We start from the raw sequence: 25,258 nt of genomic DNA on the forward strand, positions 1-25,258 counted from the left end.
CTCCGCCCGCTATTTTTGCCCCAACGCGCGTTTCGGGTGAAAGTCAACTCTCTCCTCATCATTCGAATTTTTTACTCGCGACTTATGGAAACTGAATGTCTCGTGGCAAGGCTCTTTCAGCGATCCTCAGTCAGACATAGGGTCATCCGGGGTAACTCCGTGACCGGGGCAACTCCGTGAATATCTAACCCTGTGCGAGCGTGAAGAGTCTTACCTCCAGTTTAGGGTTTGAATCTCTTCTACTATTAGTAAACTACTTGACGTAGGATTATGAGCAAGTCAATTGCTACTTGAATGGACATCCGGGACGGCGAAGCTACAGCAACAAAAACGCCTACACCGTACAGCAACTTCCTAGGGTACAGCGAAAGACCTAATAGGTATGCCTTATTTGTCACTACCACAATAGATGCAGTAAAGAAACGTACTCAAGCAAGCAATAGTTACAACCATTCGTAAGTCGTAAGTTGCCAGAACCAAACTCTGTCACGAAGTTGCCCCACCCAGAAGATTAGCAGCGCCGACGAAAGTCCCGAATTATCTCAAGAACGATTAAGATTTCAGAGATGGTCACCCACATGCTAATTGGCAGAAGGCTACTGCTCCATACGGTAGTAAGATCAAGCGACTACAACACTCATACGTAGCAATATACGGACGTGTATCAAATTACTCACGGAGTTACCCCGTTTTACCCTAGATTATTTTCTTTATGGAGTTGGAACTACCCCAGGAGGTAAGATGTGATGCATATACCATTACGCAGTAGCACTGTATTTATACTGTAGCATCCGTAAATTGTGTGTGTGTGTGTGCGCGCGCGCGCGCGCGTGCGCGCGGGTTTTTTGCTAAAATAGCACTTTAGAGTGTACAGCATGTCCCGCTTGAAACATTTAAATAATTGGAAAAAATATTATACAATAAAATTATTTTATTTATTAGGTGATGATACTGTCGCATGTAAGTCAGTTTCACAGACAGTTTACGTGGCGAGTAAATTAGGATTACAACTGGCAGAAGGAGTGCCTTATTACGTCACTGTTGTCGCGTTTAATCGCATTGGCATGTATACTACCGCAAATACAGGCGGTCTTGTAATAGATCGCGAGATTCCACTGACGGGAGCCGTACTGGATGGCGACCAGAGGCACGACCTTCAATATCAGAGCAATACGAGCGTTCTATCAGCACAATGGCATGGATTCTTTGATCGCCATTCCTTTATTGAATACTACAACTACACGATCACTATTCAACAACCTCATCCGTCCGATTGGAACATCGATGGGCCGGGAAACGTCGGTCTTAAACTATTTGTGTCTGTAAACGGTTTGTCGTTGCGCAGTGGTGTACGATACCATGCAAACGTTGGGGCAATGGATGCCGCAGAGTTGCACTCGGAGATTGTCGTTTCAGATGCAGTTACTGTGGATTCCTCGCCTCCTGCCTTTGTATCATGTCAACAGTTCGGGGAAAAATTATTGATAAATACATCGATGAATAATATGACGTCAATGGATGAGATCGTAAGTGAATGGAATGTTGATGTTGGTAGAATTAGTATCAGCACATCAGAAACGGGACAACAATTACTTCTATCCGGAATCGTATCTCGAAAAATAGCATTTACTAAAGACGTCATTTATCAGCTGGACATTCGAGCTCATGCAGTTGGGAACACACACACACACAGCACATGGCGGTCACCGCTCCTGGGATGCACAGAGTCATCGCTCTAGCATCAGACAGAAAACGCGTCAACAGGTGTATATGCGCATTGTTTTCGTATTAAAATTGTATCAAAGTTAGATTGCACTTTTGCAGTTACAAATTCCAAATCGTACCGGATGTCACCCAACAAGACGTCATCACCGTGTCATCAGTCAGTACTTTTTCTAATGCAATCGCTATTGAGTCTGTGACACTGCGAATGTGCATCAGTCCTATGAACCCTAAAATTCCAATTGATTCTGAAGCAGTACTAGCGTCTATTACGCTAAACAGAAACGTTTGTGTCCATGCGATCTTGTCGAAGCGGCATGGAGAGCAGTTGATGTGGAAAGCGGTATCAAAGAATTTTTGTGGGCAATTGGAACGGTCAGAGACGGACAGCAATTGCAGGCATTTCGGTCAGTAGGATTAGCAAACCACGCCTCTAATAGGGATGTATCACTGCATCACGGCATGACTGTTTTCATCACAATTGTCGCTATTAGTAACGCAGGTCTATCCAGCACGCTACATGCAAAGCCTCTTCTCATTGACTGGACACCACCTGAAATATCGGAAATTGTAATAAAGAGTAACATCAGTAAGTTTGATGCAAAAGTGGAGTATCTGACGAGTAGAATAGTCACTGGTTCGTGGAATGGTACAAAAGATACGAAAAGTGGTATTGATTACTGCCAGTGGGAAATCGGTAATAATACAATTTACAGCCTCTTTTAATATATTAGAAATTACGATTAGTGAATTTGCCTGTTGTTTAGGTTTAGCTCCTATGTCAACTGAATTGCTTCCTTTTGAAACAGCAGATAAATTTACTGTAGGAAGGTCGGAGGAGCTTCAGCTCCTGCAAAACGGTTAAACATGTTTTGTGACGGTGCGCTGTTACAATAAAGTTGGTTTGAGTGCTGTGCGTACATCGAAGGGATACCGTACATTGGAGAGTCGCCAGACAGTACATCTGCGTTAGTAGCACTAGATGCTAACACTGATTCTCTGTACTATAAACAGAGAGGGAACTATCAGTTCCACAACCACAGTATATCATTTCACTGGGCAGGATTTCAAGATGAGACCGGAATATTTCATTATCAAGTGAAGATGGAAAATACCAAAGCATCAGTCATTGACTGGTTTAGTGTTGTTCACCAAAAAAGAGCTATTGTATCAGGAATAACCCTGAAAAGTGGTCACCAGTATACAATAGCAGTACGAGCAGTCAACTATGGTGGATTGACAAGCCACACCGCTGCAATCAACTTTACAGTTTCTAATCAATATCCTACTGCAACAGGTGAGTAACCAATAGACAGACAGACACAGACACGGACGCAGACAGAAAGACAGACAGATTGACAAAATAGTTTGTAGTAATGACTCTGTAGATGATAGCTACAAACATCAGATGGCTGTTCGTTACAGTTTTTCTTCCACGACGACTACAGTCGTTTATCTTGAACTCTTAGTGTTATAAGTAGCCTTTTCTGTATTAGCGTTGATGTTTTCAATAAATGTTCTTTGACAGACAGACAGACAGACAGACAGACAGACAGACAGACAGACAGACAGACAGTTTTTGACTGTGGCTCTGGGTCTAATGTGGACCTGGACATCTCACTGGCGCACCCATGGAGCTCTGAAATCGTCAGCAGTGCAGCACACACAGATGGAGCTGCAGCACTAAAGAGAGAAGAGAAGAAGCTGACCAAATATTACAAACAACTCCTTCCTGGGGGAGAATCGTTCACCATTGTCCCTTTAGTCCTGGAGCATTTTGGAAGATGGGGCAAGGAATCAGAATGTTATCTACAACAATTGTCCCTCAGATCTACAGACGACTTGGGAAGACTGAACAGGGCGGAGTTTTTGCTGCAGTGGAGACAACGCATTTCAGTTCAGTTGCAAAAATGCAATGCGAAAGTTATCTACCGCAAGGTAGAGGGGGTGCTGAGAAGTGGCAAATAAGAAGTGTTATCTGTGATAATAGAGAAGAAACGTGGACCAATACGGTCCATATATCATATATGTTTTTTCAAGTGTAGTTTATGCAGAGAACAAAACTTTCAAATATTTTACTTTAGACGTGGCTGTACTAGCTCCTCTAGCCTGTAATAGTTTCGATGTTTGAAATTATACTACCATTGACAGACAGACAGACAGACAGACAGACAGACAGACAGACAGACAGACAGAGCTGTTGTTACGGTAATCAGCCATAACAACATGGTTTCAGCACGGTCAGACTGTTTGAGTCCACTGCAATTACATCACGTAATTAAAAGAACTCAGAGGAAGGTATGTCAATTCTGAAGACAGATCAGACATAGTCGTGTTTGATTCGGCACCAGGGGTGGATCTTGAATTGGATATTGCACTAGCGCATCCCTGGAGTAATGACATAGAAGTTTTATCAGCTACAACTAAGAGAGCAGCGGCAACCAGAAGAGAAAATCTGAAGATCAAAAAGTACGACCAGAAGCTCTTGCCTGGAGGCTTTCGACCAACCTTTGTGCCTGTAGTCTTCGAACATTTTGGTTGTTGGAGAGAGAAAGCTGAAGGCTATTTGAAGAAACTGTCACAGCTACTAAGAGACGAATACGGAAAGCCAAATGCATCAGACTTCAAGTCATACTGGAAATTTATGTTTTCTGTGTGTCTACAACGATCAACTGCTAGAGTGATTGACAGAAAAATAAAGAAGATTGTTTCAAGAGACAGCCACATAAACATATTTAGTTGCTTTGCTTAGCTGGTGTATAATAAGTCAATGTTTAAAAATATATGTATTGACAAACAGACAGACAGACAGACAGACAGACAGACAGATAGACAGACAGACAGACAGACAGACAGACAACACTAAGTGAGTTTGTCAGACAGCCCAAGAAATTACAACAAAAACTACCTAGTCAACTTGATGAGGCAAATGCAAATTCCTGTCTGGAAACTGCTATTTCGCAATCAGATAGAGCTGCAGCTAAATTTAGATCAATAAGAGGTATAAGGAAGCTGGTTCATGGCTGGAAGCCATTCCTACTGAAGAGATTCTTGCACTTGAACCCGACGAATTTCGTTTGGCAGCATCTCTGAGGTTGGACATGCAGACATGCATCTTTGTCAACTGGAACATCCAGCGTGAATGTGGCAAGTTGGCAGACGAATATCATCTTCTTACATTCAAACATATGGAGGAGGACCTGTGTGGCAGCATGATGAAACTGTAAATGCATAGAGCACTTATATCTACATGAATTAAGATTCATCACGAGAAAGAACCTCAACATCGTTACTCTGGAAATGAGAATATACCAGACATAGTTGTGCACGCGATTCTGGGTGCAGCTATGACCTTGATGTGGCCATGGCTCATCCCTTCAGCCACGATACTTTAAAGCAGGCAGCTTAAGAGGAAGGTTTTGCTGCAGCAAGAAGGGAGGAAAGGTAGATGATCAGATACGAATAACAACTTGCTGGCAATACATCAAGCCTCAATTTCACTCCTCTGGTATTTGAACATTTTGGAACTTGGGAATCAGAAGCTACCAACTATTTAATTAAACAAACTAGCCAGAAGATCAAGAACATTAAAGGCTAGACAAATGAAGCTGACTTTAGAGGTTTTGGAGGAAAAAATTCTCAATAATCTTACAACGATGTAACGCCAAAGTCATTATCAAAAGCTGACTGGTGTCTTCCCTGGAGAAGTAGATGACAACATATATGATAGAGACTATCAAAGTAGCTTGCTGCATTAAACTAAAGCTGAACTCAGTAGCTTGTTTGCATTTAGTGTTAGAAATGTAACGTAGAGTTTGTGTTTCAATAAATGAAGATTGACAGACAGAGAGACAGACAGAGAGACAGACTGACAGACAGACAAACAGACAGACAGACAAACAGACAGGCAGGCAGACAGTTGACATTGACTGTACTGTAGATTGCTCTACCCAGTTTTTCAGCCACTAAGTTGGCTCCGGGTAGTCTGCATTGTTCTCTTATAAGTGTTACATGTTTGTTTGTTTTTAAAATCTAGTCCTATATAGTAAACTCTCGTAGTTACAGAACTATATAGTTAACTTGCTAGCATTGTATTACAGATGTATATTTGAAATAAATGTTATTTGACAGACAGACAGACAGACAGACAGACAGATTCAGCTCCAGAAGTTCAATGCTAGAGTCACCTCTAAAAAGCTATCTTTGATGTCTGAGAACAACAGATGTGACCTCTTTGCCACCCAGTACTTTAGCCACTAGCTGGTACTGGAGGCTTTGCTTGTACACTGTAGTTTTTAAGTGTAGTCCTTATTTTGTTTTACACGAGTTTCAATTTTAGCTTAGTTTAGTTGATGAACACTACTATTAGTTGGATAGTACATAGTACCCTGCATTGCAAAATGTATCATAGATAAAAAGTTCAAATATATGTGATTGACAGACAGACAGACAGACAGACCGACAGATTGGTTCTCAAACGATGGCCTTTACACTTACAATCCTTGGCATCATTATCTAGTCATTAAATAAACCAAATACGTGTTTAATATGATATTGTTGAAAGGTGTTTCTGTGTTGGGAACATGGACTGATGATGGGCAACTTAGGTTGGATTGGGCACGTGTGTTCCAACCAGACAACTTATTGATCTACGAGTTGACTATGGGAACCCCTGCTGGATCAGGAAATGTCCTTCAGTGGTTTAAAACGACTGCCACAAACCACATCATGGGTAATAACAATGTGAGCCGATTCATCGATTATCAAGTCACAGTGACAGCCATCAATGCAGCTGGTCTACACACAACAGTCACAAGCACTATCGACTCATATCAATGAACCCGGTCTGGCTTATAGTACGCGTTAGACTATTAGAAAGCGGCATTATACAATTAGAAAGCGGCTTTAGAGTAATGTGTACACACTGTGAACAGATCACTATATAGCTGACATAATAAGAAAGTATCAGAAGCTGTTACATCTTGCAGTGATGATGGCAAATATATAGTACTGCTCAGCATCAGCAGTTTATGACTTCATTGCTGGTTGGCATACAAACACCCACCACTTAACATAGATAGAAATTCCATTGTGTTTCATGCAATGCTACACAAAGCAAGTAGATAATCAATGCTAGAAACTGGTTCTAACAAGGGTCTACAGTTATCTAGCAGATGCCCACCGGCGTAGCGTCGGGGGTGAGGGGGAGCTGGGGAGGCTATATCCCCAAACATTTTGGGCGTGCCATTCCGCCTCAAGCAAAACTATAATTTTAAGTTATTAGACAGTGACAGTCTGCTTAATGTCAGAGTAGTATGTTGACGATCGACGACGTTAATTGACTCTACCTCTTTGACAATACACATCATCATTTTAGTATGATAAAAGCAGTGTCGAGAAGTCGTGGACACGGAAAGTGCGCATGACTATCACTTATTTGAGACGTTTACTACGCTATCAGGCAAAGGAAGAATCAAAGAAGACTGCAGCAAAAAAGCATGCAGAAGCCTATCCTCAATTATTTTTAAGTAAGTTTAGTTAAGGTCGGCAACCCGATTGACCGGAGAATGGAATTTCCTGCGGCTCTGCTACCTAATGATTTGCTTGCACTCCACGGTACTTTCTCCACAGGTTATTCTAACTAACTAGCTAACCTCTAGTGCTCGTTATATTACGAAATGCTAAAATTGGTCAAAGTCGTTTGCACTGAATTGGTCTTCTAGATTCTATTGTCATCGAAATGCCATTTAATTTGCAATTGACCATCGCAGCGAGCCATAAAAACATTTTTGGCACGGACTCTAGGAACAGTGTTTCCACTCCTTTATACGCACACTGACGGCAATCCGTTCCGCAGCTTGTTTGTAATTTGCAATTTATAATATTTACTTAGTTAGATGTATACAAACTGCGAAATAGAAAAGTAGAAATAGGCGTGGCTTCGCATGTGAAAATGGGTGTGGTTTTCGGTCTAATAATTTGCCCCCAAACATGAGGACCACGCTACGCCGGTGAGATGGCATCACCTAGATCTGAGTCACTCTACGTTTGTGTAATGTTCAGTAAACACCATAATTGAAAGTAAGTCTAAGTGTTAATTAATTTCCTCATTGTTCCTTGGTAGAGGCAGCTTCTCTGAGCTTAATTCATGGTAATCACACAGCCATTGTAAATGGTTGGAAGATAGGCGATGTCCTGGCTCTCTGGACTCCCGGCTGAGTGTGATGCCACTCCATATTCATTGACGTAATGGCTGCAAAAGATGTTATATGATTCATGGTGAAAAGTCGACCGAGACAAGCATGGGCACCACATCCAAAGACATAAATTCTTTGCATAAATGACATCCTCACAACGTTCACAACTGAAACGATCAAAATCAAATTTCTCAGGATTTTTTGGTAAAGCCTTCAAAAAGTGCAGACCAAACATAGGGGGCCACAATGGAAGCCTTAGCTAGGTATTGCATAATTGTCCAAAATCTTGAAGTCTTTGAGAGCAACTTGGGGCATCATACTATATAGCAAGAGCACGAAGGCAAAGTATTTCTTTCACAGTATGAAACAAATCATATGTACAAACCACCACAAAGCAATCAAGGAATTAGAAAATCTGGCCGCTAGGCATACGGCATCTTATCCAAAAGTTCTGATGCTGAATGTTTGGCATTCGGCCTCGGTGTCCTCATGAGCTAACCGATGTCTTCATGAGTTAGCCGGCGTCCTCATGTAGATAACCGGTGTCCTAGTGAGACAAGCGGTATGCTCATGTATAGTTACCCGGTGTCCTCATGAGTCTGCCGTCGTTCTCATGTAGTAGTGTAATTTAATCTGGCCTACAGAACGCACCATGGCTAGACATATCAGCCACGTAAAAATTTCACGCGTAGTCGCAATGGCTTTCGATCGATTCTGAGAGAGGGATGATAGTTTATTGCGTAGTCTTCTAGTCAACGACAATTAAGAGGAGGACAGAGTCTGCGCGTTGTTTTTTTGCTCGCCACATGGCCGTATACAGTCTTTGCGTTCGTTTCTCTACGCTATAACTTAGTAGACAATACGCAGCATCGCAAAGGTCAGCATGCCTAGTTACTGCTTCACGCCTTTCCGTTCCAATACCTTCGGCGTCTAGGCTAGACCCTGCTGTAACGAAAACACACTTGATCTCTTTTTGCGAGTCTCTAGCAATAAGAAACAAACCAACAAAGGGTGGGCTTTCCTAATGACATAATTAGTTAAGCTGTCTCAGTAGGCCTCCCTTGGCTTCTCCGGGCGCGCAAGAGGGCCTGGGTTACCAGACAATCCCCTTGCCAGAGCGAATTTTTTTGGGGGCCCCGTTGGGTGTGGCTTTAGCTGTTCCCGTATGCACTTTCTCGCGGTTTGCAGTGGTCTGGTAGTACGAGGCTCGGCAGTCAATGGACATCTTGCAACCGCGATTTTGACATAAACGAACTGCTGTCTTTTTGTGCACCTTTCGAGCAGTAACCTGTGCCGTTTATTGAAAGGGGGCCTCAGTTTTTGTCGTCTGCTGAACGTGGTTTTCTCGGCACAAATCAACTTCAATAAATTAGGCGACAGGTAAAGTCATTTATAATTACTATTCTTCGCAGTTAAGCAAATTTTCAGTTTACATAAAATCTTTTTTCGGGTGCGATTTATGCGTCAATATTGACACTGTTGCATGCACTGCATACATCAAATCATGTACTATTTATTGCAAATTTATTTCCTGTGTGCAATTAATTAAATAATATGAAGAAAAGTGCAAAGTACTCGGGTAATTTAATTCTATTTCACAACTACTAAGTTACTAAAAAGATTTATGAACAGGTAAACACTCTAATAGGGTAGTATACAATTAAAATAACAGCATATGATATGTGTGTGTACACAATATTTACTAAGCATTATCTAGTTGGATAAACACGTACACAAATAATGTACTCTAATAATCATTACTAATCGGATCATTTAATGTAAACAACATACTAATTACTAATGCATAGAATATGATGATGATGACGACGACATATTGATAACACTGCTGGTTGTCACACAGCTATTATTGAGGTAATCTATATTTAGAGCTAACATTGGTTTAAATTAAATTATGGTAATTAATTTAAGTTAAGTTAATGACTCTTAGTTAAGTTGATGGTATTAGTCATTGTGTTGTGACACTTATAGGTGTATTCATTAGATATGCATTTTGGCAACTGGCATTATATTTCAAACTAGGCATTGGTTGTTATATGGTTGGTGACATGAATGACAGTAACTGAGTTATATAATTAGTATACTGTGTGTGTGTGTGTGTGTGTGTGTGTGTGTGTGTGTGTGTGTGTGTGTGTGTGTGTGTGTGTGTGTGTGTGTGTGTGTGTGTATTCATATGGCTGTTTACTCAATTGGAAAAGTGTCATCTACTAGCATTGGTACATTCAAGACACATTAATGCATGAACTACTATCGTCCTAGCAATGATGAGATAGAGGATAATTTCTTGGACAAGAAACTCCTATCTTTGCCTCATTTGATTCTAGTGTATATATTGAGTAACTGGTATTTCATTGGGGTGGACAAGGTCTGTGACTGTTGTTGTCGACAAGAACTGTCTGGCTTGCTGCATTGTGGGTGTTCTGACCATTACTGATGGCCATGTGAAGTACGGTATATGTTAGTCTGCATGTTAATGTGGCAGCTATGGCAGAATCTAACATGTGTGGCTGTACTTAGAAATGTGAGAGCGTTACCTGGGCCATCAAGCTACACCTGGTACTGAAATAATCCAGGTAGCCAAGCATGGTGTTTGTCCTTTTGTTGGCTATGCCACATTACTGGTATGTTTAATATGGATATTTGTGATAACCATTTGCCTGTCTTGAATCTGTGTACTTTGATGATACAACTGTAGGTTGATGACACTTGAAAGACACCATGTATTTGAGACAACAGCAAAATCAACATGGTGAGGCAAAATGACCCGTAAGAGAAATGGTAGAATTAAAGCACAATTGTTATGCAGGTCCTTAATACTTCTAAAATGATCTGTTGCCAGCCAGCTGACAGTTGTTTGGCTGAAATTCTTTGTCAACATTATTAATTAACAATGAGTTGATGTCTGCTACTTGTTATGAGTTCATTTGAAGCCATGCTCTAACTAGAAGAAGGAGTCATGATCAGTGAAACCTGCACTACTACAGAAATGGGAGTGATGAAAGTAGTCTTAGTTGCTAGTTGTACCAAGAGGACAGTTGTGACTTCAGATGTGACTTTAGATAAGTATACTTTGACAAAGTATTACATTGCCTTTAGCAATAAAATGTTTGTCACTGCTTATCTTGCATATGCATTGGATGTCCACAAATAATCATGAGTCATCTGACTCTTGTTAGAACTATAATTATAATAACGTCCAAACATTGTGGTCAGATCTATAATTTGTGACTTGTAATAGACAACTTCCATTGTGTATGTGCAACAGCAGCAGTCGCTATTTCTTTTCTCACAAGATGTAGATCAGCATCTATACACATGATGCAGTCAAAACGTAGACAACAGCTATTGAATTAAATGAGAATTTATTTAATTCGCTAACATACCACAATGTATATTAAGTTCAAGACATGAGCACAAGCAGACTGTTTGATGAGGTACCGTATTTCTCCAAATAATTCGTTCCTGATTGATTCTCTGCCTGTATAATTCCCTTAGTATACACCCACTGTGAATGTAATTACCTCACTGTGGCCGAGTGGTTAGCGACAGTTGCTTTCTATCTTGACTACGTGGGTTCGAATCCACGCCGGTACAGTAATAATGAAACTTGTCCTTCTTTATCTTTCATTGTTGGTTCTTTTATGAAGGAATGAGACTTGTTTCACTCGTATGGGGAGCTTCTGTGGTCTGGCGAGGTTTGTGCCAATGTTGACTATACGGACTTGATCCGGGAATTCTGGATTCCCCGTATTGTAGTTGGCCTCTCCGTGACTATAGCTATGGCTTGAAAGAGCTGTGTCTGATCGCCGTGTGGACTGCACAGAGGCATGTACCTCACTGTGCTTACCTGCCGGGTCGGTGGGCGCCCAGTGGGGGTTAAGACCCCTCTGCACCCTCTGAAGGGTTGCACCGAGACAGTGCTTCTTGGATCAAGTCGGATCCTGCGTAAAGTCATGTCTTCTGTCTAGACAGCCATGATGGTCTAAGCACCTTTGAGGCAGGGTTTGCTTTCGGTGCTTACCAGTGACCTTATGAATCAGACTGATCTGGTTGAGCACAACATAATAATAATCAAATATAATCAAATATATCATTCATCATTCATTCATTCATTCAATAATAATAATAATAATAATATTTTGATTCATACCGCTACAGGTACAGTGCCCTGGCAAGACAAGATACATAAGCGTAACAAGTAAAAATAGGTAGCCATGCATAGAAGAGTAAACATAAAAGAATAAATAGAAGAATAATCAGACATAAATTAAGGTTTAATCCAGCTCTTGAAGTCCATGTAGGACAACACCATGACTCTTTTCCTTGTCTCATTGTCCACTGATTGCCACGGATTACCTTGAGTATTCAGAATGAACCCACTCTCTAAGTCATTATGAACTGATCTTCATAAGAAGGAGAGCTGGCTGGCAAGCAATAGATGTGGAGCTTCCTGATAGGTTTGCCAAGAGTTTCCCCACAATTCCCCATTCCTTGCACAGCATGGGATTGGTTAAGCATTTCTTTAATCAATTAAGTGTTGTGGCAACACAAGCCAGAAATGGATGTATGACTTGAGATGCTCAATTATGTCAAGGAGCATTTGCAATGCTAACAAAGGTGGCTGTAGCTCAATTATGAGGATTAATTATTACTGTTACTAAATTGTTACTAAACTGTTTTTGTGTGCCTTTCATTTTTTGCAGAGCCCTTGGCAGTGGCTATGGAATTCAACGTCAGGCGTTGCTGGTAATGATAGACTATTGTCTATGAGCATGGTAAAGGAGCTGTTATTCGCAGATTCTTCTGAAAAGTTGCTTGCTGCTAAACAAAGAATTGACAGTAATGTAAAAGTTCAGCAAAACATTAAAGTTTCGAAACAGGTTGCAGTGCTATTGGGAAAGGCGTGAAGAATGGTGTGTTAGCCTTAGAAAAGATTTTATAACTCAAGGAAACAACACAAATATCTACTCCGAGGCAGCAATTCACATTACCAAAGATATAGTATTTGATCGACTGAAGGCCTACAACAGTATCCAGATGTTCCAATTTGTTACAACAACAATGGATCTCTACTACAAACAGCGTTTGCTTTCTCTGGCTAACAATCGTCTTGACAACTTCGTTGCTCTTCAATTTACCATTTCAGGTAATTTCAGGTAGCACAGCAGATACAGTTTCATCTCATACCATCCAAGCCACTGACTCAGATGACGTATTTCACGTTCAAAGTAGGACAGACAATCAACAAACATGGAAAGTGGATTTGACTGTAGGAACTTGTACCTGTCCACGAGGAAAAAACGGTCAGCCATGTGGACATCAGCTGGCAGCTTCATTAAAATACAAACGTCACTCTTTAAATAAAATACCAACATCATCAGTATGTGGCCGCCAACTGTATGCCAAAATAGCAATCGGAGAGGCAGCACTACCAGTTGCATTCTACAGACATCTGCACCAGAAAGAAGAAGACACCTATGTGAAAGATCTAGGGATGCAACCAGAGTGGAGTAAAAGAACCGAAACATTTCCAAGCTCTCAACACACAGAAATTGAAGACCAAAAAACAACTATTGACTATGAACCTGCATCACCAGAATCTGATCATGCCATGCAAGTGAAGACCCACAGCAGCATCAGAGCCACACCACCTCTAGCAATTTTTGAAGACACTCTAACAGATTTGACATACGTCATGACAGACATTAAGAAAGGATTGGCAAGTAGGGACACTGTATTTACAACAGCTATACGAGAATTTTGCAGCCAGCACAAAAAACTAGAGGTGCTGATGGCAAAAAGAAATCTTACACAAAGCCATTGTTAATATCTGCTCTGCACAACTTTGGAAAGGAACACGGACGTAAAATCAGAAGCAACAAATGCACCATTACAGTACAACCAACAACTGTAAGCAGACGAGCCATTAAAAAGTGTGGAGGAAAACCTCTTAAGGCTGGTTGTCCATCATTAATGCAGAGAAAATCAAACAATACCAACATGAAAAACTTATGTCGTCACACTCTACCAAAAAGAAAGCTCCGGTCAAAAAGAGTTCACAGTCTTCAAACAAGTATTGATAATAGGAGACAGAACGCTTGCTAAAATGGCCGGTATCAAGCAAAGTGTGGTGCTCTAGCACACAATAATTGTTTGCCTCCTCTTGTTTGATTCTTGTCTAGATTGATTACACAGTTACTTGTTCTAACTTCAGTTTGTTTACATCAGGTAGTTGTGCATTTTTGATTTGAGTAAAGCAGTGACTCACAAACTTTACTAATGTTTGCCTTATTGCATGATTTCTTCTTGTTTGTGCTCTTGCAAAAGTAAGTAAATTAGTTTTAGTCAAAACGACTGTGCAGACTATTTGTCTTAGAAAACCATTGTACAAGGAATACTTTGCCTAATTCTCTGTCAGCAAAGCATGTAAGGAAATCAAACATGTAAGAACAACATGTAAAAAATAGGTTCTTTTAATAACACATTTAGAAATTGTTCAAAGTCCAAGGTAGAGTTCACCATTAATTAATTAACATAACAAATTTCACTTTGACTAATGGCTATACAACTATCTGTAAAAGTAAGCAAATGTAAGGTTCCTAGTCATTGGCTGCAAACATATAATATCATGAGAATTCTAAAGGCAATTCAGACTGTACAAAAAATTAAGCTGCCAATGAAAGCCATTCTAACAGCATTTAAGTCCCATGTAACATTTAAGTATTAAGTATGCCGTTACCCCTGACTTTGGCTAAGTCTCTAAGACTTTCCTGCCTTTAGAAGAACCAGTTGGCACCTGTCTGATAGGCCTTCTGTTAGACTTCTCCCCTGTACAAATACTCTATTTCAACTTCCTTACACGATTACACACACATACACACACACACACACACACACACACACACACACACACACACACACACACACACACACGCACACACACACACACACACACACACACAGTATACTAATTATATAACTCAGTTACTGTCATTCATGTCACCAACTATATAACAACCAATGCCTAGTTTGAAATATAATGCCAGTTGCCAAAATGCATATCCAATGTATACGCCTATAAGTGTCACAACACAATGACTGATACCATCAACTTACCTAAGAGTCATTAACTTAACTTAAATTAATTACCATAATTTAATTTAAACCAATGTTAGCTCTAAATATAGATTACCTCAATAATAGCTGTGTGACAACCAGCAGTGTTATCAATATGTCGTCGTCATCATCATCATATTCTATGCATTAGTAATTAGTATGTTGTTTACATTAAATGATCCGATTAGTAATGATTATTAGAGTACATTATTTTGTGTACGTGTTTATCCAACTAGATAATGCTTAGTAAATATTGTGTACACACACATATCATATGCTGTTATTTTAATTGTATACTACCCTATTAGAGTGTTTACCTGTTCATAAATCTTTTTAGTAACTTAGTAGTTGTGAAATAGAATTAAATTACCCGAGTACTTTGCACTTTTCTGCATATTATTTAATTAATTGCACACAGGAAATAAATTTGCAATAAATAGTACATGATTTGATGTATATGCAGTGCATGCAACAGTGTCAATATTGACGCATAAATCGCACCCGAAAAAGATTTTATGTAAACTGAAAATTTGCTTAACTGCGAAGAATAGTAATTATAAATGACTTTACCTGTCGCCTAGTTTATTGAAGTTGATTTGTGCCGAGAAAACCACGTTCAGCAGACGACAAAAACTGAGGCCCCCTTTCAATAAACGGCGCAGGTTACTGCTCGAAAGGTGCACAAAAAGATAGCAGTTCGTTTATGTCAAAATCGCGGTTGCAAGATGTCCATTGACTGCCGAGCCTCGTACTACCAGACCACTGCAAACCGCGAGGAAGTGCATACGGGAACAGCTAAAGCCACACCCAACGGGGCTCCCAAGAAAATTCGCTTGCCAGAGCCATATCTATGGCTCTGCCCCTTGCTATCCTCGCGTGGAAGGACCGCGGAAAGCGAAGGAAGACCTAGTGTCGAAGCTATTTAGGCATGCCATTGCATAAGCTTAAGAGTAGAAATACAGATTTGAGAAAATTTCCAGTGTGCCCCCAAATCTTGGACTCTAGCTGACACGTTAAAGTGTTACCACACAACAGAGTAATATTATTGATCTTCAACAAAAATGTAACATAAAATAATTTCACTGACTTCTTTACTAGCTTCGAGCTGCTAAAGCCAGATACGTAGTATAAATACAATAATTTCACCGAGTCCTTCTTACTACCCTCTAACTGATAAAGACAGATATGTAACCATTTAGACGATATAAGATTGTGCAAAGAGTCAGCTGGTAGTCAGCTATAGTCCTTGACATAGACAGACAAATTCAGCTCATATTCATTGTTCAGTTGCATCATCTGGTTGTCAACCCTCTTGTATCCTAATATCTTGTCAAAGGTCATTCCAGGTGACAAACAAATCGACTGTTTATTAGTAAATAGCGTGCACAGCAAGCGTTCTGGCTTGAAAACTGACATTACTGTCGTCACCATAGAAGCATAGGACTCTTTGGGTACATTTGTTTCAAAACTAGCGTAAGAGCATTCAGCCTGAGGAGTCACATGAATTGTATAGTAAACGTCTCCATCAATACCATTGAGAGAGTAGCCACATGGAGCAAAGAGGTGAGCATCAATGTCCGCGTTGGGAATCAATTCATGGATGCCAACGGCGCGTGTAACCTCACCACCATTCTGGTATTTGTCCTTGTAAAAATTCCTTGCAACGTCTTTGTCTAAGCCTGTCATTAGTAGCTCCAGTGTTTGGTCAGGAGTGTCGGAAGGTTTGTCGTGGTCTTGCGTGTACAGAAACCAACTGTCGCCGTTCAGTCGACCGAGAATGTACGCGGCGCCGTTTGAGAAACGAGAGTCCAACGTTTCTACTTCCTGCTCGAACGAGCGATGGCTCATTGCTTGAAGACCAGGTCTTAGAAAGTTCTTACGAGAATAGAAAATGTTCTCGACTTCTGAAAAACCGACGCTTCTTGCCAATTGAAGAAGAAGATCTAGGGCAGACAAGAGAGTAGTCTGTCCGCATGTTTTGAGAATGAAACGACGTTCTGTGACGTACATGCTACTTTCACTCAAAAGGTAGCCGTCCATTTGTTTACAGTGTCGCTCCGAAATGACCTGGCATTTCACTAGTTGAAGCAGTTCATCCCAACCTTTACGATTAATTGATCTCAGATCTCCATTCGTCTTTGAAGGTGCAAACCATACTTCAAGTAGCTTTTCTGCGCCTTCAAAGAACCCAGCGCCTTCCATATTACTATCTCAGTAGTGAACCTGGCACAGACACGTGATCTGGCCAGCGTGCACGTGCTTTGTCTATCCCGGATTAATTAGGATGGCTGGTAGGTCTTTGCATTTCCTTGTTTTCTGATATCTACCCGTGGTATTTGTGTTGCTTTTGTCGGCTCTGGGTTTTTTTAGACTTAGAACTGGAGTCTGAAGGGACAGGTAACAGCAGAACGAGGTCAGTGAGGCGTAATATCTCTGTGAAACTGAAGCCGACATCGTCACGATCAACCAAGAGCAGCAAGAAGTCTAGAAGCTCAAAGAAGTCTGCAACTGAGAAAGGTTAATAAATCTGTCAACCTTGTTTTTCGTTTGCTTGTTCTGTTTCTGTTAGCTGTATGTCAGTCAGTCTGTCTGTCTGTCTGTCTGTCTGTCTGTCAATACATATATTTTCACACATCATCGCTATTACAGTCTAAGACAATTAGAACTAAAATCACAAAGTCTAAGAGCCCATAATGGGCTACTTTATCAATCTATCTGTCTGTCTGTCTGTCTGTCTGTCTGTCGATCTATCTATCTATCGTAGTTATTTCAAACACGATCACTATTACAGGCTAAACAAAGTAGCTAATAGCAAAACTTTAAGAGTGAATTCAATAGGCTCTCTAAGACCATTATATTTATCAATCTAATGTACATAAAACTGAGTGACCTATGTCATTACGATTACTGGAAGTTACAGCTAAAATCTTAGTGATGGTGTTAGCTATCTGTCTGTCAATGGTAGTATATTTCACTAAAACATACACATATCATAAACTAAAAGAATGTCTAGCGACCACCAAGGTCGCAAACAAAACACTCCTATAACTGTCTAGCTACAGTGGTGTAGGAAGATGTTCACGAGCAAGGAAGGCTGTACTATGGATGTCATCATGAGTAAGCAAAATGACTTCTTGCCAAATAAACTTATAATTTAAATGAAAGAGGTAGTTTTGTATTTTAGCATCATACTTAGTAACTATGCATCTATTAGAACCACTGGCGGTAGTAACTGCATGAAATTCATGAAGCTGCCTGCACATGCTAGCTGTTAACTTAAGTTAATTAGGGGCCGGTAATATTAAGTGTTAGGGGAGTCTGGCATAATTTGCCAAGGTCCACATAGTTTGATATGTGACTCCTGCAAAATTTGCCTGCTAAAAACTTGTGGTACCTGCTGTCTGTCGGTTAAGTTTAGATAGCCCCCATATATGTGTGTATACATGCAATTTATAATCATATAGGTATCAATGAGCATGTTCACACTGGGCCTAATCATAATTAGTTTAGTGTTAGTGCATTAATTAATAATGCCACTTCTTTACACCTGTCCTAATCATGATTAATGTAATGCCATTCTAATGCTGTTCTAACGCTGTAAAGAGTAGTATTACAACCACATTAGTGGCGTTAGTAGTTGCATGTGACTTTGGCACATGAGGTAGTATACAAGAAGAGCATGCCGCCGATGTTTCTGATGTTGTGTTGTATGTTTAAATGTACAAATGCAGCAACAACATGGCGACGTATACGGAAGCACAGGCAGACATGTACTACGTATGTGCCTTTACATGTGACAAATTCCTGCCGTCCCTGAAAGAGCTTCTAGAGAAAGCAAAGTAAATATTTTCTTCTTCAAAACTTAAAGCAATGGATTCGTCAAGACAGTTCACTTGAGTTCTTGCCGGATATGACGGATGAAAAGTGTCGAGACTAATTACACTCAATTGCTCATGTGGCTTACTAATCATATTTAGCAGTGTCAATGTGCTTGTGCTAATGTTGGCCTATTTATAGTTAGTATAATCATAGTTAGGCCAGATGTCGGTGTGAACACGCTTTATATAGGACAGCTGTGTGTGTGTGTGTTTGTGTTTGTATTTGTGTATGTCCATAACAGCAAGTCACAGCTCCACCAAATTTTGCTAGCGGAGGTCGAAAGTGAAGCTGTCGTTGTCTTCCGGACTTTTCCCACGACGACGTGATTTCTTGTCGATGGAACCCGTCTCCACTCGTGCACTCTGGAACGTCGTATCTGATCTTTACTGAATTTATACTGCCCATTCCTGAAGTTGGATGGTACGCGCAGAACGTGCCGTTTATTGCGGGCAATGTCGAAAGAGGAAAGATATTTTTAGTATCCGGGTTTTGAAAAGGCACCTGCCCTTTGTTTGGCCGTGTAGGCGAATCAAATTCTTGCCACGTTTGATACACCTGTTTCTCGTAATGCCTGCAATGTGAAGTGACGACGTCCAATGAGATGGTTGAAATGGCGAGGGTCAGACGAGTCTTACTTGGTATATATATATATATATATATATATATATATATATATATATATATATATATACGGAGAACGGATAATCTGGGTGAGTTTTGTAACTGCACGTGACTTCCAAGTTCCTGCTGCCTGGGAATATATTTTTCCTAACTGGGTTTGCATCGGCAGCAACGTCTTCAAAGTAATGTGGCATCCAACGGGACTCTCAAAGTGACTTCAACGGGATATTAACTAATAATCAAGAATAGTCCAATCAACCGAGATTTTGTATCGAGACCCTCGGTTGCTAATATTTTAGAATGGGATATCATTGAACAGGATATAACTCTGAACGAAATTCTTCATGAGAATTCTGTCTGGCTGCTAATTAATTCGTCAGCACGGAGTAAAAATTCATGTGAACGAGATATACTTTAATAATGATAAATTGTCAGAACGGGATACTCATGCAACAACATAAATTTCCATACAATGTTAAAATAAACTTTGTGGAAATTCTGTCTGTGGCTGCTAATTCTGTAAATGAGATGTAGTTCATGAATGCATACAACGATAAATTAATTTACTAGCAACTCATAATCTAATCTGCCCTTGCGGAGAATGGGATGGTGAGCCAGTGTACAATAAAAAAAGTAGCCTGTTTAAGGGTTTAAGTGGGGCCTAGGTATGATTTTTGAATTTGGTCATTTTTATTCATCCCACTGACAAAACAAGTAAAGCAAGAATTGCCGATTTCAGCAATGCTAGTGTGCAAAGCCCTTAGAAATAAAGATACTGTTCGTGAATACTGGCACAAGATTCAATTCCTACATTGAACAAGGGGGCTTCAGCTCCCACTTCCTATGCCAGTGAACTAACAACTGCTCAGAACATGAGTCAGACTCTACATGTCCACGACTAGAAAGTCTGTTGGGTTTTCTTGCAATCACTCTAGCATTGCGACACTGAAGAGCAACTAAGTCTCTGCTGTTCTGTCTTCAGAACAATACTGCTAAACTACATGTTCTTTGACTCTTTAAGGCTGGATACCAATTTATCAACCGCAAAACAATTGGTTTGAGTAACAGTTTAACCTAATGTCTTATCTGTTTGTCTGTCTGTGTGTCTGTCTTTTTCATATATTTGACAAATCACAAGTTAGAGTGATGGCTATTACAAACCTTCACAATTGTTCTACCTTTCATCATTGTCTACTCTAAGGCCACATGGCCTGGAAACTTGTGAAAACTACTCATTACATATATTTTGAAGTTCTTTTACATATATTTGAAGTTCTTCTATTCTGCAGCTGTATTTAGGGAGGAAGATGACAACTTCTTGCATAGTTCTTGACTTTGCATCTCTGAAGTTGGACGGCAAATCTCTTCCTCCACTAATACAAGAATTCTAGGGCATTTGGTTTGCCCTCTTTATTGACTGTGAAAGTGCTCGAAGATAAAGGGTATCACAGTGTTCTCCCCAGGATTAGTACATTCAGTTCCCAAATGATTATATTTTTGGCCATTCACAGCAGTAGTACTGTAACCCTAGAGCGTGCGTGTCTCAAGTTAGTAAGATCAGGTTGTATTCTCATTAGAGTTCCCTTGTAACTTAACTTAAAATTTTATGGTGGCAGTGATGTCATGTGCAACTGAAATTTGGTAGAAAAGTTAAGGTAGATGCACATGTTAGCTTCAGCTCCCAATGAAGTTCCAACAAGGCCAGGCCAGGAAGTCATGCTTGTAATGCTTTTGATGAGTTTAACATTATTTCTTTATCCTATCTTCACTATTGTGTGTCACATATAACTTAGTATTTTGTATGTAATGTGGAAAAGGGCAGTACTTCATACAGCTACAGATCGAGGTGTATTTGTTTAAATATCTTCATTTGACATACAGATGTACAGCTGTAGTCAAAGTTTCTGACATATGAAAATATTTACCATGAGGTTTCTCAAGATTTTTAGCACTTGTACAGAACATTAATTGCTGTCTTGAGAAGAATTGACAATTATACTAAATCATGAAGTTTGTTTGAGTCTTATTTACTGTGACATGATTTATGTGATTTGCAAAGACTTTTGTCCTCAACTGTACAGTACATCAGGCTCATCTAATAAATTGTCGTCTATCTACAGAGTACTATCCAGTAAATAGGATTAAATAGGTTTGTCTCTACTTCTGTATCACCAAGTGAAAGACTAAACTCTTTTGTCACAAAAAATAGTTGCAAAAATTTATACAATATGTTGAGTTTACATGTCGTTTGTCAGCAGTATATTTGTTATTTCTGTGCTTCTAATATTTTGGCTTCTAGGAAATGCTGACAAAGCTTCGGCAGACAAAATAGTGTTTCCACGGGAAGGGAAAGAAGATTTAAAGTGGGATTATGAGGTAATAATGTATGGTGTAGTCCTGCTGGTGATGAGCTGTGTATATAAGAATAATAGCTGTCGTGGACCAGTTGCTCTTGTGGGGCTTACGGTCCAGAATATGCCATTTTTATGCATGAGTGAAGTGGTTCAAACTGCTACCCACATTTAGGGGACTTCCCCACATTTTTGATGGTCTAGAATGTCTAGGTGTTCCACAATCTAATCGCTAGTCTTGCACGTCTCATGAAGTACTTTATAACAGCTACTCTTTTTAGGGCACCCACCTACTTATCATTGACTTTCTAGAATTTTTAGGTGGTCTAAAATCTCACTGCTGATCTTGCATGTTTCTCCCAACATTTAGTGTTCCTCAAAGGAAGAATTCATTTGTTGGATGCTTACCTCAATTATACACAGCCTCTTGTCAGATGTTGTATTGCTCATAGACCTCCTGAATGGTTGAGATAGTTGCTTGGTGTGTCATAAATAATTACTTATTTTCTTTTACCTCAGTCAGCTATAGGGATATAGTAATTGAATTGAATTCCAAGAAGTGGACAGAATTCTTTAAGAATTCACTAGATTGTTATAAAGGAGTCATTAAAGAACAATGATTGAGGTCATTTTTCTAAGTTATGATTCAGAGGCACCTTATTCCTCACATCTGTAATGCTCTCTTATTGGGAGAGTTCACCAACATACTTAAAGTAAGATTGATATACTTTTGGAGATGTGAACGGTCTCTCACATGCAACTATAGATTGACTGTCAGGTGGAAGTTGAATCAAACAGAATACAAGAGAGTTTGGCTCTCACTGGCTAGAGAGTACGGCCATGTACGAGATGGATGGTCGTTTGACATTGTGGTAAGGTTTACAGGGTGTGTAATGACATACAGTATCCTTAGCGTTTCAAAGTAGAGTTCACATTATTTACATTTATGGATGGTTTCTTGTCAATTGTGAGCTCAACATTTGTAGTGGGTTTCATGTCCAATGTGCCCAATTAGATATACGTTTAAAAACCAACAACATGACATCACGTTGCATGTAGACATTATTGATAAGTTAGATTACGTGAACTGTTCTATCACGTGGACTTAGCCTATCATAATGGGAACAGTGCTTTGATGAGTGTTAGATGTTGGGAGAAACATGCAAGATTAGTAATGAACTTCTGAAACACCTAGAATTCTAGACATTGATGATAAATAAGTAGGTCTCATAAAGAAGAGTGGTTTGGGCCACTTCATGAGTCAATGCAATCCTAGCAATGAAGTTTTGAACCACTTTGAAATTCTAGACTGTAAATGAAAGGTTGGTGGGTTTCCTAGAAGTAGAGATTCTGGTCCACAACTCATATTTTTATACTGATTTTTGCCAGTATATACAAAACTTTTTTGTCATTGAAAATTGTCCTAGTCAGTCTAGCAAACCATGGTAGCAGTTTCACTGTTGTTTCAAACTTGTTTCACTGTTGTTACGACATTCTATTTTTGTGTCTGATGTCTACAGGCCATCATTGGATAGGTTTGAGAAGTGATTGTCGAAAAATCAGTAACTTTACACTTTATGAAGTGTGAAAGTAGGTAGAACCACTTGCTGATGTTGTAGTTTATGTTAATTAAACCTTTATCAGCTCACACATTCATTATACCTACTTGCATGTAGGCTGATTCTTATTTTTCTTTGCTATGCATTTCAGTGTAGTTGTTACAGGTATTTCTAAGGCGTCAAGGAAGGATCAAGCATAGACAAGATTGTGTCAGCTTGTATGTAGTTATGTTTCTGCCCCTTCAAAATACATTACACTTTGTATGACTGGCATAGCCACTTATTAGAGTGCTTCATTGTAGTGTGGAATTACTTTTGATATTCTGCATCTTAGTGATTTGCATGTTCTCGTTGTTGAAACCACATGGAATAGATAGCGAGTTAAACTGCAAGAGATGTGATAAGTTTATTGCCCACAACTTTCTGAAGAGGGTTGAACTCTTGTGTAATGTTGGCTGTTACGAACTGTTTGATTATGTTCTTTGTAGTTGAATCTTATTGGTGAGAAGGTTGATGATGCCAACATCCACCACTGTGAAAAGTGCATGCTGCCAATCATTGCTTATGGCCGACTGGTTGGACTCGTTATTTAGTGTGGTAGTGATGAAAGAAAACGTTTACTGAAATGTTTGCAGAAGAAGTGCAAACACTCATTTTGTCTGGACTGTGCTAGAAGAGCAGAAGGCAAATGTCCAAGGTTGACATGCATTGTATTGTGTAAGTATTGAAACTAACAACAAATTGTGTTAGGTGCGGAGATGAAAACCAAGAGATTGAGTGTGGAGAGATGGGAAGTGTGTACATTTGCTCATATGGCAGCAGTCGACATGGATTTTCTGGTTGCCGAAGGAGTTACCTTTCTCAAAGAGATTTGCAAGCTCATATAAAATATCGACATGAAGGTGGCCAAGAGGATTTAGCTGCCCGCCGAGCAAAGGAGGGAAAGGTAAGAGGTCAACAACAGGCTAAGTTTGGTGGTTTTCGTGAGGTGCCACAGCAAGGAATGATGGGTGGCAGGTTTCCGGGAGGAATGATGAGTCATCCAGCAGATGTAATGCAGGTGAGAACTGATGAACATTATACGTGGTAGTCATGTTTACACTGTTATGATTAGAGACCTTCGTTTCCTCCTGGTGCCCCTGCCCCGATGGGTGGACCTGTTCCATTCGACCACCGACCACGAATGCCTCCACAAGGTCACTTTCCACCTTTTCCACATCAAGGGCAAATGCCACCTCTTGGGCAGGTACCACCACAAGGTCACCCACCATGGCCTCAAGGCCCAAGAGCACCATACTATTAGGATAGCTAGGTTTAAGCACTGTTGTTTAGAGTCGATTGATTCGTGTTGTCTTTTCACTCATAGTTGAGACAGTTTCATGATCTTAACATACATCTAGTTCTAATCAGCTTATTGTAGCATTTTGGGGAGGAAAGTGTGTGGATAGTTTTATGTAGTCAACATTTTGAACACGGCTTACTTCCTTATGTTCATACCTTATGTTCAGACAGCATCTCATATACACAAGTGTACAATTATACTTTGAGGAACTACATCACTTACCCTAGGTAATTTAGGAATAATCCATTATGGCTTATGAGAAGAACAAGTTGCATGCAGAGTTTGGGCATTGGTGATTCATTTGTCAGTAGTCTGAAATTGATCTGTACTGGGGAAGCCAAATGTGAGTTACTGTCAGTTATTCTAAATTTAGCCTAGCCTCATCCCCCTTTGCAAATTCTTGATAGTCGTGCAGCCGGCCTTAACCTAGTTACAATTCAAGGATTACCAACA

The 25,258-nt window shown here is 40.0% G+C and overlaps 2 protein-coding genes and 2 long non-coding RNA genes across 4 annotated transcripts; 2 read left to right on the forward strand and 2 right to left on the reverse strand.

The window, feature by feature from the left end:
• The first annotated feature begins 9,749 nt into the window (after positions 1 to 9,749).
• On the forward strand, positions 9,750 to 10,889 carry LOC134197373 (uncharacterized). Its single transcript, XR_009972637.1, has 4 exons — positions 9,750 to 10,383; positions 10,455 to 10,558; positions 10,633 to 10,686; positions 10,744 to 10,889. It is a non-coding gene; the product is annotated as an uncharacterized LOC134197373 (long non-coding RNA).
• A 231-nt stretch (positions 10,890 to 11,120) lies between these two features.
• LOC134197374 (uncharacterized) lies at positions 11,121 to 15,842 on the reverse strand. The gene is made up of 3 exons (XR_009972638.1): positions 15,624 to 15,842; positions 14,677 to 14,765; positions 11,121 to 11,244 (listed from the first exon to the last, which is right to left on the reverse strand). It is a non-coding gene; the product is annotated as an uncharacterized LOC134197374 (long non-coding RNA).
• Positions 15,843 to 16,080: 238 nt separating this feature from the next.
• On the reverse strand, positions 16,081 to 17,286 carry LOC134197415 (S-adenosylmethionine decarboxylase proenzyme-like). The gene has a single exon (XM_062666737.1). It carries the CDS (start codon positions 17,253 to 17,255, stop codon positions 16,287 to 16,289), a length of 969 nt encoding a protein of 322 aa, XP_062522721.1. The 5' UTR covers positions 17,256 to 17,286; the 3' UTR covers positions 16,081 to 16,286.
• A 30-nt stretch (positions 17,287 to 17,316) lies between these two features.
• LOC134197416 (E3 ubiquitin-protein ligase Hakai-like) lies at positions 17,317 to 24,925 on the forward strand. Its single transcript, XM_062666738.1, has 7 exons — positions 17,317 to 17,344; positions 17,424 to 17,570; positions 21,853 to 21,929; positions 23,952 to 24,038; positions 24,099 to 24,160; positions 24,214 to 24,523; positions 24,578 to 24,925. Exons 1-7 carry the CDS (start codon positions 17,338 to 17,340, stop codon positions 24,764 to 24,766), a joined length of 879 nt encoding a protein of 292 aa, XP_062522722.1. The 5' UTR covers positions 17,317 to 17,337; the 3' UTR covers positions 24,767 to 24,925.
• The last annotated feature ends 333 nt before the right edge of the window (positions 24,926 to 25,258 follow it).

Source organism: Corticium candelabrum, chromosome 22 (genome assembly GCF_963422355.1).
Source record: "Corticium candelabrum chromosome 22, ooCorCand1.1, whole genome shotgun sequence".
NCBI classification, from domain to species: Eukaryota; Metazoa; Porifera; class Homoscleromorpha; order Homosclerophorida; family Plakinidae; genus Corticium; species Corticium candelabrum.

Excerpts from the sequence above, each read along its gene's own strand:
- LOC134197415 (XM_062666737.1), bottom strand. The coding sequence starts at position 17,255 with ATGGAAGGCGCTGGGTTCTTTGAAGGCGCAGAAAAGCTACTTGAAGTA.
- LOC134197416 (XM_062666738.1), top strand. Across the intron at positions 17,571-21,852 it reads GAAGTCTGCAACTGAGAAAG|GAAATGCTGACAAAGCTTCG; the intron begins GTTAATAAATCT and ends TTTGGCTTCTAG. Across the intron at positions 24,161-24,213 it reads GCAGAAGGCAAATGTCCAAG|GTGCGGAGATGAAAACCAAG; the intron begins GTTGACATGCAT and ends AAATTGTGTTAG.